The following is a 14,786-nucleotide window of genomic DNA, read 5'->3' on the forward strand; positions in this document are numbered from 1 at the left end:
ACGTGTTCTCTCTCCCTCCCTCCCCCTCACTGTTGGGGCCAAGCAAACATGTAATGGGAGGCTGGCTGGGGGCAGGAGAATTGAGGGGTATAGGTATTCCTCACCCAGTGGCAGTCTGGATAATGAGCTACAAGGTGGGGAGAGGTCTTACCCCCCTCCCCCTTCCCCCAGGCATTTCGGTGCTATACTAATAAACATAAGCCTGCACCCATATCTGGACAGCCAACCACAAATATTGGCCAGGCATACTTTGCCCCACTCTGGAAGTGCCCAGCTAAGACTGTGATGTGAAATGCTGAGAGAAAAGTGGAGACATTCAGACAGCTCTTGTAGGACCAGTGGAGAATGCTGAGCCTAGAGGTCAACTCTAGTTTGTTTCTGCTGATTGAGGAGTTAGTTAGATGAACATCAGCTGTTTCTGTAGAAGGAAACATCTGGATATGTTACTGCATTTTATAGAAGGAATGCGTTTTAAAATATTGCTGGAATGACAACTAAAGTTCATTTTTTCACAGTAAAACTTCTTTCTCTTTCTCCCCCAGTTCATCTTGTGGATATCTGGAATATGATTGAAGCCTTCCGAGACAATGGCCTTAACACATTGGATCATAACACAGAGATCAATGTGTCTCGACTAGAAACCATAATTTCTTCCATCTACTACCAACTGAATAAACGCCTTCCTTCTACTCACCAGATCAGTGTGGAGCAATCCATCAGCCTTCTCCTCAACTTCATGATAGCAGCATATGACAGGTAAGTGATTTCTCTGGAAGTAGTCTGTGTTGCTTCCAACCAAAGATTCTGTGGTCTGAGACAGAGCCTGAGGCCTTTGGCACCCAAGTTGGAGCGCATGGCTTATTATGTGGTTTGCAGAGATTCACACCCATGTTTCAGCTCACCCATCATGCCGAGACAGGATTTTATTTCCGATTTGAATATCAGTGTTCAGGCTGCAGATGTGTGAGCTCATAAACTATGCTCATCACTTATATAAATTGTGAAAACCAGGGAAGCAGAAAGTGAAATACTACTGCTTCCGTTGTGCTAATGCTTATTTAGTGCAAAGCCCAGAAGTCCCTGCCACAGCAGACATCAAAGATGGACAGAACTTTTACAGGTTCTAATAGCAGTGGTGAAAAGAATAATGGGTCACCATGGAAGGCAATGTTAGCATGGACCTGAAATGTGATGTCTGCCAAAAAGTCCAGTGCCAATTTCCACAGCATGAAGAGACCCGTAACCAAGTAATTGCACTTCTGTATTTGGCAACCACTTCAAATTAAGAATGTAAGAAGAGCTGTGCTGGATCAGACCAAGGCCCATCTTGTCCAGCATTCTGTTCACACCATGGCCAAGCAGATGCCTCAATGGGAAGCCCACAAGCAGGACATGAGCACAGCAGCAGCATCCTGCTCATGTTCCCCAGCAACTGGCATACAGAGGCATACTTCCTCTGACCCTGGAGGCAAAATATAGCCATCATGACCAGTAGCCATTCATAGCCTTATCCCCCATCAATTTGTCTGACCCCTTTTAAAGCCTGTTAATCAATTTTGGGTGCCACCCTTCAAGAAAATGCACAGACAAATTGAAAGCTCTTTAATGAGCTTCCGTCATGCATTAAAAACATGGTTGTTCAGGCAGGCATTTGGGGTGGGTTAGGGTATTTTAGAAAATGTTTTTATGGTAGAATTTTATTGTTTTAAACTGTTTTATTGTATGTTGTACATCGCCCAGAGTGGCTGGGTGACCAGCCAGATGGGCGATTAATAAATTTAATAATAAATAAACAAATAAATAAAAATAAATAAAGAGTACAGAAAAGACAGATGTTCTCATCTGGATGTGTGGATTCATGTTGGGTCCATTAAAAACACCCTGTAAGTATTCAGTCTTGGGCCACATTGAGCCTTCCTCCCAGCCTCTGTCCAAATGCAGATCTTCTGAGAAATGCCGTTTTCTAACCCACCCTGGTTCTTGCAATGGTTGCGTCTGTCTGTGCATAAAGTCGGTTCAAGCTAAAGTTTCTCCATGTAGTTATATTACCAGTGTTATGTACTGAGCACTCCCACTGTGTGGGAGAAAATATTATGCTTAATTGTGTGGATCAAGACTGCATTTAAAGGGAGATGTTGCCTCCCTCCCTAGTTCCAGTGCTCTGTCCTTTGCACTGAGGAGCATGTTTGGCTATGTCATGGGTGGCAACTTGTGGCCCTCCAGATGTTTTGGCCTACAACTCCCATCAGCCCTAGCCAGCCAATGGTGAGGGATGATGGGAATTGTAATCCAAAACATCTGGAGGGCCACAGGTTGCTCAACCCTGTGCTAAGGTAAAGTGCCAATTTCACTTGTGAAGCTGCAGTAATAAACCTCAGAGTCCCTTGTGAGTCTCATAGGTTGTATAATGTTGTGGAACAGAAGCCTGACTTCTTGGTCTCCAGTCCCACCATCCAGAGGTGAGCCAAGAACTCTTCAAGATAGTCTTAGCTTTGTTTCAGCTGGCTTGTGGTTGTAGCAGTCTCTCTGCTGTGCATGTTGTAAGAGAGGCAGGAACATTTACTCTGGCTTGCGAACCTGAGTCTGAGTGAAACTGGCCTCTAGGGTAGAAGTTCTTCCTTTTGCTGATCTGCACCTAGGAGGCAGAAAACTTGGCAGGCCAGAGAAATGTTGAGGTGAAAGTACTGCACAGGATATATTCATATAATTTATCAAGGGTTATGGACTGACATCTTTTGGAGTCCTTTCCAATGGTTCTTTTGTAGCCTTGCTGCATACAAGAGAGTCCATTTAGTTGAGACTTCTCTTCAGGTGGCAAGATGGCTGTTCTCTCAATGTGATTGCATGTAAGTGCACTTCTGTGTGGAATCCAGAGGATCTTTATGTGTTTAGTTGTTGTTGTTGTTCTACTCTTGTGTTTGTGAGTTTTAAAAACATTGTCCTTGCCTTTGTGATGAAAAAAGCACACTTGGCAATGTACAGGAAACATCTGAACATTTCCAGCATTCTCCAAGCTGAGTTTTTGTGCCCTTTGTGGCTGCATGCTTAGTTCAAATTGTCTCCAAGTCATGACTTCCCACCTGCCCTTGGTTGATACTTGCCTGCCTGCCTCACCTCTCCTGCCATCACACTGCTACTTGCGATAAATAAATAACTATCTGCATTCTACAAATCTCAGTATTAAGGCTGGCATTGGAAAAGCTCCCTTAGGTGTGCCCGGTCGGACCTGATTGCTTTCAGCCTCCAGTCTGCTTTCGAAGTTCCTCTCTGTGGCAAAAGCAATTTGCTGCATGGCACTGGGGACTGCAGTTTGAGCTAGCTACATATTGTAGTGGTTAAGGGTGTGAATTGTGAGGCAGAAAGTCCCAGGACTGGGAGCTTATCCAATGAAGATGAAGGACAGATAAAAAGGAAGGACTTCTTCACACAGCACATTCCATAGTTTAACTACGCGCCACCAGAGTATGTAATGTTGACTATCAAACTGGACAGCTTTAAAAGAGGATTAGATAAATTTGTGGAGTATAAGGCTGTCAATGGGGGCTAGTCATGTCCTGCTTGTGGACTTCCCATTAGGGCATCTGATTGACACCTGTGGTAACAGAGATGATGGACTAGAGAGGCCTCTCCTTAGGTTCTTCTGAGAGGACATCCTTCAGAGCAGGCTGATGGATAGCTGCATCTTGCAGACTCTTTTTATGTTCTTAAATATTCAAAATAAACATGCTGATGCAAAAGAGCAGCAATTCATATTAAAGGCTTCTATAACTCATTTATAGTGCAGAATTTTCTAATGCAGAATACAAAAGGTGCTTAACAAATTGTTCCTGCCAGTTGTGTAACTTCTCTAATTATTATTATTATTATTATTATTATTATTATTATTAACATCATCATCATCATTTCTTTACTGCACAATAGCCAAAACCAAAGAAGAGTCTTGTGAGACCTTAACATATTTATTCTAACTTACTTTATTCTGGCATTAGCTTTTGTGGACACTCTCCACTTCATCAGATACATGAAGTGTTATCCCCAAATTGGCAGATCTATGGACCCATGCTGCGGTGGCAATATAAACTCTGTTATAAGAGAGAATGGAAATGCAAGACAGTACAGACAGTGGTGATGACCTTAACAGTTGCCGTTCACAAAATATTTTTGGGTGATAATGTAGAAATCATTGCAATAGCGAGGCATAAACTTTCGTGGATGCTGTCCACTTCATCAGGTACATGAAGTTTTAACCTCAAATTAGCAGATCTGTATATCATTGCATGTATACACGGCCACACACACAACCCACCAGTCAGATCTGCAGCATTCCCAGGAAGTGAAGGAAGGGGGAAGGGGAAGAACCTTGCTTAGGTCATTCAGCACTAGAGAACAGATTCTTTCCCAAAAATCTACTCCAGGTTTTTCTGGCAGCCTAATTTAGTTGCTGTAATGCAGCCTCCCTCCCTGAGCCTTTTTGCTTGCCAAGGTCTCTGCCCCTGGCTTGTTGGTTAGTGGGTTTGTCAAAGGCTATGTAAATATCATAGATGGCACACGTGCCTCCTTTGTGACGTGCATGTGCATTGGGGAGGCAATTGCTGCTTCTTGCTGTAGAGACATCCAGCAAAAGGGAAGCATCTGTGCAATCAGTGTGGGAAATGTCACATTTGAAGCAAACCCTGAGCTGTGAACAGAGTTCTTCTATTGACAGCATCCCTCTGGGCTTACTTGTAGGGTGCTAATGTAAGGAAATGAACATAAGAAAAGCCGTGCTGGATCAGGCGAAGGTCCATCTAGTCCAGCATTCCGTTCACACAGTGGCTAACCAGCTACCTGCAGGAAACCCATAAGCGGGTGCAACAGCACCCGCTCACCCATGTTCCCCAGCAACTGGAGTACATAGGCATACTGCCTCTGATACAAGTAGCATATAGCCATCAGGACTAGTAGCCTTTGTTGCCTTGTCCTCCAGGAATTTGTCCAATCCCCTTTTAAAGCCAGAGAGCTCCAGCTATTGGGCAGTATAGAAATGAAATGAATGAATGAATGAATAAAACCAATCCAAACTGGAGACCATCACTACATCCTGTGGAAGTGAATTCCACAGTTTAACTATATACTATGTGAAGTAGGACTTCCTTTTATCTGTCCTGAATCTCCCATGAATCAGCTTCATGGGATGACCTGGGTTCTAGTATTACGAGAGAGAGAGAAAAATGCCTCGATATTTACTTTCTCCCCACTATGCATAATTTTGTACACCTCTTTCAAGTCTTCCCTTACTTGCCTCTTTTCTAAGCTAAACAGTCCCATATGTTGTAACCTTTCCTTGTAGTGGAGTTGCTCCAACCCCTTGATCATTTTAGTTGCCCATTTCTCCATTTTTTCCAACTCTACGATACCCTTTTTTTAGGTGCAGTGACCAGAACTGTACACAGTATTCCAAATGTGGTCACATCACAGATTTGTATAAGGGCAGTATGATATTGGCAGTTTTATTTTCAATTCCTTTCCTAATTATGCCTAACATGGAATTAGCCTTTTTCACAGCAGCCACCCACTGGGTCGACATCTTCATCGAGCTGTCCACCACGACTTCAAGATCTCTTTCTTGGTCACTCACCACTAGCTCAGATCCAAACAGCATATATATAAAGCTGGGATTTTTTGCCTGAATGTGCATCACTTTACACTTGCAACGTTGAACCGCATCTGCCATTTTGATGCCCCTTCACCCAATTTGGAGAGTTCCTTTTGGAGCTCTTCGCAGTCCATTTTTGTTTTAACCACCCTAAATAATTTGGTGTCATCAGCAAACTTGGCCAGCTTACTCCTAATTCCAAATAATTTATGAACCAGTTGAAAAGCATTGGTCCCCATATAGATCCCTGTAGGACACCATTGTTTACATCCCTCCATTGGGAGAATTTACCATTTATTCCTATACTTTGCTTTCTGTTCTTTAACCAGTTATTGATCCATAAGAGGTCCTCTCCTCTTACTCCATGACTGCTTAGTTTGCTCAGGAGTCTTTGTTGAAGGACTTTGTCAAAAGCCTTTTGGAAGTCCAAGTAAATAATTTCTACCGGATCACCTGTGTCCACATGTTTATTGACCCTCTCAAAGTTCTCTAAAAGGTTAGTGAGACAGGATTCACCTTTGCAGAAGCCAGGTTGATTCTTTTTCAGCAGTGCTTGTCCTTCTATATGCCTACTAATTTCATCTTTAGTAATGCTTTCAATCAATTTACCCAGAACAGACATCTAGGTAACTGGCCTGTAATTTCCCACATCCCCCCGGATCCCTTTTTAAAAATTGGTGTTACACTGGCCATCTTCCAGTCTTATCTTAGGGACCTGTTAACATAGTTTTGTTAGAAGATCATCAATTGCACATTTCAGTTATTTAAGAACTCTAGGGTGGATACCATCTGGGCCTAGTGATTCATTTGCTTTCAGTCTGTCAGTAAGGTTGAGAAGTTCATCTTTTTTCACCACTATTTGCCTCATTTCCTTAGACTCAGACTTCCTGAAAATATCAGTTCATTCATAGGTATCTGTCCTATATCTTCTGCATTGAAGACAGATGAAAATAATTCATTCAGCTGCTCCACAGTCTCCTTATTCTCCTTTAGAACTCCTTTAACTCGGTTGTCATCCTGTGGTCCAACTGCTGCCCTTGCTGATTTCCTGCTTCTGATATATTTAAAAAATTATCTTGATGGTGTTAACAATATGCTCTTCAAAATGCCTTTCCCCCCCTCTTATTGTCTATTTTCATCTCCTTTGTGCAAGTTTGTGCTCCCTTTTGCTGTCTTCATTTGGGCCAGATTTCCATTTTCTGAAGGAAGCTTTCTTCTCTCTAATAGCTTCCTTGACACTGCTTGTTAACCATATCATTGCAGCTTCCTTCTAGTTGAGCTTCTATTATTGTGGTTTTGAGTAATCTCCAAGCATTTTGAAAGGATTTAATCCTCTTAACTCCCGTTTTCAACTTCCTTTTTACCAGTTCCCTCCTTTTAGCAAAGTTTCCTCTTTAGAAGTCAAATGGGCCTGTGTTGGATTTCCTTGGCAATTTACAATTAAATATATATTAAATCTGATAGCACTGTGGTCGCTGTTTCTAGTTGATTTGAAAACATTCACATCGTGTACTAGGCCCTGGGCAGCACCACTTAGGATTAAATCCAGGGTCACCTCCCCTCTGGGTGTCCATGTCAAACTATTCTATGGCACAGCCGCTTAGGGCATCGAGAAATTTAACCTCCTTGTCATGACTGGAACACACATTTTTCAGTCAGTGTGGGGGTAATTTAAGTCACCCATTATTACAACAGTTTCTCGTTTGGATAGAATCATAGAATCATATAATAGTAGGGTCGGAAGGGGCCTGCAAGACCATTGAGTCCAACCCCTTGCTCAATGCAGGAATCCAAGTCAGACAATCCCTGACAGGTAGCTGTCCAGCCTCGTCTTGAGTGCCTCCAGTGTGGGAGAGCCCACCGCCTCCCTAGGTCATTGGTTCCCTTGTCGCATTGCTCTAACAGTCAGGACGTTTTTCCTGATGTTCCGCCGGAATCTGGCTTCCTGTCACTTGAGCCCATTATTCCGTGTCCTGTACTCTGGGACGATCAAGAAGAGATGCTGGCCTTCCTCTCTGGGACAACCTTTCAAAGACTTGAAGAGCGCTATCCTATCTCCCCTCAGTCTTCTCTTCTCAAGGCAAAACATGCCCAGTTCTTTCAGTCTCTCTTCATAGGGCTTTGTTTCCAGTCCTCTGATCATCTTTGTTGCCTTCCTCTGAACCCTCTCCAGCTTGTCTGCATCCTTCTTGAAGTGTGGTGCCCAGAACTGGACTCATTCCTCCAGATGAGGCCTAACCAGTGCTGAGTAGAGGGGAACTAGTACATCCTGGGATTTGGAAGCTATGCTTCTATTAATGCAGCCCAAAAGAGCATTTGCCTTTTTTGCAGACACATCACATTGTTGGCTCATATTCAGCTTGTGATCGACAACAATTCCAAGATCCTTCTCACTTGTAGTATTGTTGAGCCACGTATCGCCCATCTTGTAACTGTGCATTTGATTTCTTTTTCCTAGGTGCAGAACTTGGCATTTATCCCTATTAAATGTCATTCTGTTGTTTTCTGCCCAGCGCTCCAGTCTATCCAGATCACTTTGAATTTTGTTTCTGTTTTCCAAGATATTAGCTATCTCGCCCAATTTTGTGTCATCTGCAAATGTGATCAGCATTCCCTGCACCTCCTCCTCCAAGTCATTAATAAAAATATGAAGAGCACTGGGCCCAGGACTGAGCCCTGCAGTATCACGCTCGTTACCTCTCCCCAGTTTGTGAAGCACTCTTTGAGTCCGATTCTGTAGCCAACTGTGGATCCACCTGAGAGTTGTTTCATCTAGCCCACTTTGAGCTAGTTTGCTCATTAGGAGATCATGGGGCACTTTGTCAAAATCTTTGCTGAAGTCGAGGTATATGATGTCCACAGCATTCCCACAGTCCACAAGGGAGGTTACCTGATCAAAAAATGCGATCAGATTAGTCTGGCAGGATTTGTTCTTGACAAATCCATGTTGGCTTTGAGGAATCACTGCATTGTTTTCAAGGTGCTTACAGATGGATTGCTTTATCATCTGCTCCAGAATTTTCCCAGGGCTTGATGTCAGACTGACTGGTCTGTAGTTCCCAGGTTCCTCCTTTTTACCCTTTTTGAAGATAGGGACAACGTTAGCCCTCCTCCAGTCATCTGGCACTTCCCCCGTCCTCCATGATTTCTCAAAGAGAATAGACAGCGGTTCTGAGAGTTCTTCTGCCAGTTCCTTTATTACTCTAGGGTGCAGTTCATGTGGCCCTTGAGATTTGAACTCGTTCAAAGTAATGAGGTGTTGCTTGACCATATACCTATTGATCTCAAGCTGCAATCATTCCCGTTCAGCCTGGACTTCGCCTTTGCGGCGGCTCGCTTGATTAAAGGCAGCCGCCAGCAAGATCACATCACTCCAGTGCTGAAGGAGTTGCACTGGTTACCAGTTGTTTTCTGGGCCAAATTCAAGGTGTTGGTTTTGACCTTTAAAACCCTATATGGTTCCGGCCCAGCCTATCTTAAGGAGCGCCTCCAGCAACACCAGACAGGCCGCTTAACAAGATCAGCCTCGGATGGTCTTCTCACTGTCCCATCAGCCAGGGCAGCTAGACTGGTGGGGACGAGGGAGAGGGCCTTTTCTGTGGTGGCCCCCACTCTGTGGAACTCCCTCCCTAGGGAACTCCGCCATGCCCCCTCTTTAATGAGCTTCCGCCATGCATTAAAAACGTGGTTGTTCAGGCAGGCATTTTGGGTGGGTTGGGGTATTTTAGAAAACGTTTTTATTGTAGACTTTTATTGTTTTAAACTGTTTTATTATATGCTGTAAATCGCCCAGAGTGGCTGGGTGACCAGCCAGATGGGCGATTAATAAATTTAATAATAAATAAATAAAAATAAATTTACCAGCGGGGTCATAGGCCCTCTTTTGGGAGAAGACTGAGCCAAAGTAGGAATTGAGCACCTCTCTGTCTTTTCTTTGTCATCTGTTATCATTTTGCCATCCTGATTTAATAGCTGAACCACCATTTCTTTCCTCTGCCTTTTACTATGCACGTAGCTGAAGAAAGCTTTTTTGTTGCTTTGAGCATCCCTCGCTATCCTCAGCTCGTTCTCAGCTTCCTGACGCCATTCCTGCAATTCTGTGCTACCTGCCTGCACTCTTCCTTTATTGCTTGTCCTTCCTTCCACTTCCTATACATGGGCTTTTTTGTTTTCAGGTCATCCCCAATCTTTTTGTGAAGCCACATTGTCTTCTTCTGTTGTCTTCTGCCTTTTTTTCTTGTTGGAATTGTTTGTAATTGTGCCTTGAGAATTTCCTTTTTTTAAAACTCCCACCCATCTTGGACTTCTTTTCTAATTAGAGTCGCTTGCCATAGGACCTTACTGATCATTGTTCTGAGTTCATTAAAATTGGCTTTCCTAAAATCCAGGGTACGCGTTTGACTACACTCGGCTTTTGCTTCCCTTAGAACCAAGCACTCAAGTATAACATGGTCACTTTCCCCCAGAATTCCTGTAACTGCTACTTGATCCACTAAGTCATCTCTGTTGGTTAGGATCAAGTCAAGGATAGCCAATCCTCTAGTTCCTTCCTCTACTTTCTGTAGGAGGAGGTTATCCACACACAAGTCAGGAATTTCTTGGAGGGGCTGTGTTTTGCAGAATTTGTCTCCCAACAAATATCGGGGAAATTGAAGTCCCCCATTACTAATACATCATGCTTCCTTGAAACATTGGCAATTTGCTTTTCAAAAGTTTCATCCTCATCTTCTCCTTGATTGGGTGGCTGGTAGTAGACTCCGACCACCAGGTTCCTTTTGTTCTTTGCTGTATTTGTTTTAACTCAGATGCTCTCAATGGAGCTAACAAGCTCATCCTCCTGTATTTCTGTGCAGAAATATGTATTTTTCACCTATAGTGCAACCCCACCTCCCTTTCTGTTCCTCCTGTTCTTTTTGAACAAGTTATATCCTTCAATTGCGGTATTCCAGTCATGAGAGTCATCCCACCAAGTCTCAGTAACACCTATCAAGTCATAATTTCCCTCCTGTATTAAGAGTTCAAGTTCGTTCTGTTTGTTTCCCATACTCTGGGCATTAGTATATAGACATCGAAGACCATGTGCTTCATAGTCTGGCTTTCTTCCTACATATGTCTGAAGACTATTATTGGGCGCTATCAGAGCTGTTCTCTCCGTTGCAGTGCATGCGCCTACGTCCATTGTTACCCCCAACATTACATCTCCCTTCCCCGTAGGATTCAGTTTAAAGCCCTCCTGATGAAGTTCTTCATGCTGTGGCCAAACACATTCTTCCCAGCTTTTGTGAGGTTCAACCCGCCCCTTTCCAACAGTCCATCTTCCAGGAAGTATAGCCCATAGTCCCAGAATCCAAATCGCTCTCGTCGGCACCACCTTCGTAGCCAGTCATTCACCTGGAGTATTTTTCTTTCCCTTTCTATCCATCTTCTGACTACTGGAAGGATGGATGAGAAAACAATCTGGGCCCCAAAGTTCTGGAGTTTCCTTCCCAAAGCTTCAAAGTCTGACGTGATTTCTTCGTAGCTCCTGTTGGCGGTATCATTTGTTCCCACATGGATGAGAAGAAAAGGATACCTGTCAGTGGGCTTTATGAGTGCAGGCAACCCTTCAGTCATGTCTCTAATCCATCCTCCTAGGAGACAGCATACCTGGCAAGTCCACGGGTCTTCACAACATACTTGTGTTTTGATCCCACGCAGCAAAGAATCTCCCACTACTCCTCCTCTTCTCTTCTTGTTGTTGTGGGCCTTGATTTCATCGCCCCTGATTGGCTGACCTTCAGCCTCTTGCTTGCTCTCCTGTGCGGTCTCCTGTAATTCTTCCTCTGTAGGCTGTCCTCCAGTCTCATCCTCAAGTACCGGGAAACTGTTCCGTAGTTCCACTGCCTCCACTGGTGCTGAGTCTCTTCTAGTGCTTCTTCTCCTAACTGCCACCCTTTTCCAAGGAGTATCCTCTCCCGCATTTTTCCTCACCTCAGCAGTTTCCTCTTCTGCCTCAGCTTGCTGTTGCTCTTCTAACTCCTGTACTTCGCTTTGCTGCTGTAGTTCCACCGTTCTGTCCAAGAACTCGTCATCTTCTCTTATTCCCCGGAGGGTCGACACTCGCCGCTCCAACCCTCTTACTTTTTCTTCCAGCAGCGTGATCAACTTGCACTTGTTGCAGGTGTAGGCCATGTTGTTCTCAGGCAAGAAAACAAACATTGCACACACCTTGCAGGTCACCACCACTGGAGAGTCTTGTCCTTCCATAGTCTCTTTTCCCTTTTTGTGTCTAGCTTTCTCATTGTTCTAGAGTAGCCTGTGCCTGGTTCTCTACTCACTGCAGGTTAAAAGCAGAGTCCCACTGGTATGGAAGTGTGTATTACAAGACAAATACATTTTTCAAAAAATGGGGGGGGGGAGAGTTTAAATAAATAAATAAATAAAATGTTAGGGGCCTCCCCCTTGACCTCTCCTGCCAAGCTCCCCTGGCTAACTCCTGTTTGCTCCGCCTGTTCATTCGCTCTGATTGCTTGCTCTCTGGGAGCTTGCTTGCTTCTGTAGTTCCAAGACCAGCTGGAGCAGCTTCCTCTGCTCTGCTCAGCTGGGAGGTGGGAAACAGACTGAAGCTTCCTAACCACACTGCTGCTGGGAGTACTCAGGCCATCCACCCCCCCAATTCAATTGGAGCTCTCAGGAGCACCTGGTGAGCTCACAGCCACTCAGCAGGAAAAGGACAGCCCTCTGAGCTTCCTCCAGCTTCCTCCAGCCCACTTACCTCTTTGCCTTTGTCTCTTCTGCAGCTGCAACTCCCCTGGCTAACTCCTGTTTGCTCCCCCTGTTGGCTCGCTCTGATCGCTCTCTCTCTGGGAGCTTGTTTGCTTCTGTAGTCCCAAGGGCAGCTTCCTCTACTCTGCCTAGCTGGGAGGCAGCCCCCTGATTTCATTTTCCATCTCAAGAGCACTCTGAGAGTTCTGGTCTGATGGACGATAGCATGTCCCTAGTACTAAATTACTTTTGGAATCCAGCATTGTCACCCACAGCGCATCTGTGGAGGAGTCTGTGCCTTTTAGGTTTTGTAGTATGCTTGACACTATGCCCTCTTCAATGTACAGAACAACACCCCCTCCAGTATGCCCTTCCCTGTCCTTCCTGCAGAGTTTATATCCAGAGGTGAGTGTATCCCACAGGTTCTCCTCTTCCTTCATGATGATATTAGGGAAACAGTGCTGAATTTTGGAATGCTCATTTTGTGAGCCCTTTCCCATCTAGAACAATTTTCAAAGAGCCTACTAAGATTTGCAGTCATCTATCCAGCGCTCCATCTTAACATAAGTATCAGGGTTAAGAGTTTTATGTCTGATTCCCAACCATGAGGGGAGATGCCTTTTAGAGGTGGCAGTAGGAAGTAGACAAGCTAATGGATGTTTTGTAAAGTTAACATATATCTTCCCTTCTTTCCTTCTGAGCTTATATAGCCCTAGAGTCTTCTCCTCATCCCTTCTCTCCATTTTCCTCTCTGGGCACTGAGAAGGGGGCTGCCCCTTTTTTGTATGCAGAGAGGCCAGCAAGCAATCTGGTAGTGGAGGAAGAGGCTGGGTCTCTTCCTCCATCGACAGATTGCTGCAGAAAGGGACAGGTGGAGGCGAGGGCTTGGCCTGCTGGGGGAGGATGGGGAAGTGTGGTAGGTCAGCAGTTCTCCATCCCTGATGTTAATAATGCCCAAACGTAGTTTCTGTCCCTTAACAGCCCAAGACTCTCCTTTTTTATAGGTGGAGTTCCTATTTCCAGGCAGAGTAGTAAGTGCAGAGTTCTTCCCCAGAAGGTGTTTGGCCTTGGTTAAGAACCCCAGAAGTTGATTGTTGGCTGGTACAGCAGGTTCCCACTGAGCTGAATAAGATGTCCTTCCTCATGGCCATTCCACCTAAAAGGGAAGGGCATGGTGTTCTGTTGGATAAGTCATGGGTGTTCACAAATTGATCATTGACCTGTCTTGCTCCTGCAAGTTACATGATACTTAATGTGGTAATGGTTGTTTGTCTTTTACAGTGAGGGCCATGGGAAACTCACAGTATTTTCCATAAAAGCAATGTTGGCAACTATGTGCGGTGGGAAAATTCTGGACAAGTTAAGATGTGAGTATTTAAGGAAATAACTTTTCATTTGAGGAAAATCTTTATTCTTGCAAACTCAACACAGAGATCATGGCATTCAGAATGCTATTTACTTACCTTCCTCATTGCAGTCTTGCTGTTGGCTGGAAGGATGCTACATTAACGTATTCCTCCAAGTAACGAGTGCCACCCATTGGTGACAAAATTCCATACTTCCATCCATACTTTATATTCCTTCTACAAGGTTCATTAATGGAACATATTTTCTTGAAAAATCCCATTGCGTTATTTGGCACTCCATTTTGTTATTCTTTGAGGGTCTCTCTGCATCACACATATGGGTTCTGTGTCTCTTTGGGGGAACCTTTTATAGCTGTGCAGTTTTGGGCTGAAACCCATTCCCTCCATCCCAGTGTGCATGCCCAGAGAGAGTGATCTTGCCATTCTCTCTACGTTCCCTTTTGACTGCCGCATTAGCAGCCTCACGGCGGGTTTTCTCCGTCTCATCTGAGACTATGCTGAGCCATATCTTTATTTTCTGTTTATCTGTCTATTTCATAAAATCATAGAATAGTGGGGTTGGAAGGGGCCTACAAGGCCATCGAGTCCATCCCCTGCTCAGTGCAGGAATTCAAGTCAGAGCATCCCCAACAGATGGCTGTCCAGCCTCATCTTGAAGGCCTCCAGTGTGGGAGAGCCCACCAACTCCCTAGGTCATTGGTTCCATTGTTGTATTGCTCTGACAGTCAAGAAGTTTCTCCTGATGCTCAGCTGGAATCTGGCTTCCTGTCACTTGAGCCCGTTATTCTGTGTCCTGCATTCTGGGAGTATATTTCAGCTACTCTTCATATCTGTCTCTCTGTTTCTTGCATTTCCTGTTAATCACTGGCTCTGTGTGGCCTCAGGGCTCATGGCCCTGAGGGCTCCCTTCCTCAAATGCTTTTGCTGTAAGAGTAGACTGCTGCCCAGTCTAAGAGTAGATAGGCATGCACTCCACTCTGCTTGGGCGAGGGGCATAAAGTCGAGCCCTGTACGTTTTGCCAAGCGTTTACCAAGCAGGC

General features: G+C 44.6%; 1 protein-coding gene across 30 annotated transcripts in view; it reads left to right on the forward strand.

The window, feature by feature from the left end:
- The window catches only part of DTNB (dystrobrevin beta), a 267,328-nt gene that overhangs the window by 41,591 nt on the left and 210,951 nt on the right, over window positions 1–14,786 (forward strand). For all 30 annotated transcript variants that reach the window (XM_084828363.1, XM_084828198.1, XM_084828280.1 and 27 more), the window contains 2 exons: window positions 543–756; window positions 13,661–13,746. In XM_084828363.1, the coding sequence (XP_084684489.1) occupies window positions 566–756; window positions 13,661–13,746 (277 nt within the window). In that variant the 5' untranslated portion in view covers window positions 543–565. The remainder of the gene's footprint in view (window positions 1–542; window positions 757–13,660; window positions 13,747–14,786) is intronic.

The sequence above is a fragment of the Heloderma suspectum genome, chromosome 1 (genome assembly GCF_057233095.1).
Source record: "Heloderma suspectum isolate Gila_16-S chromosome 1, 16-S_ref, whole genome shotgun sequence".
NCBI lineage: Eukaryota > Metazoa > Chordata > Lepidosauria > Squamata > Helodermatidae > Heloderma > Heloderma suspectum.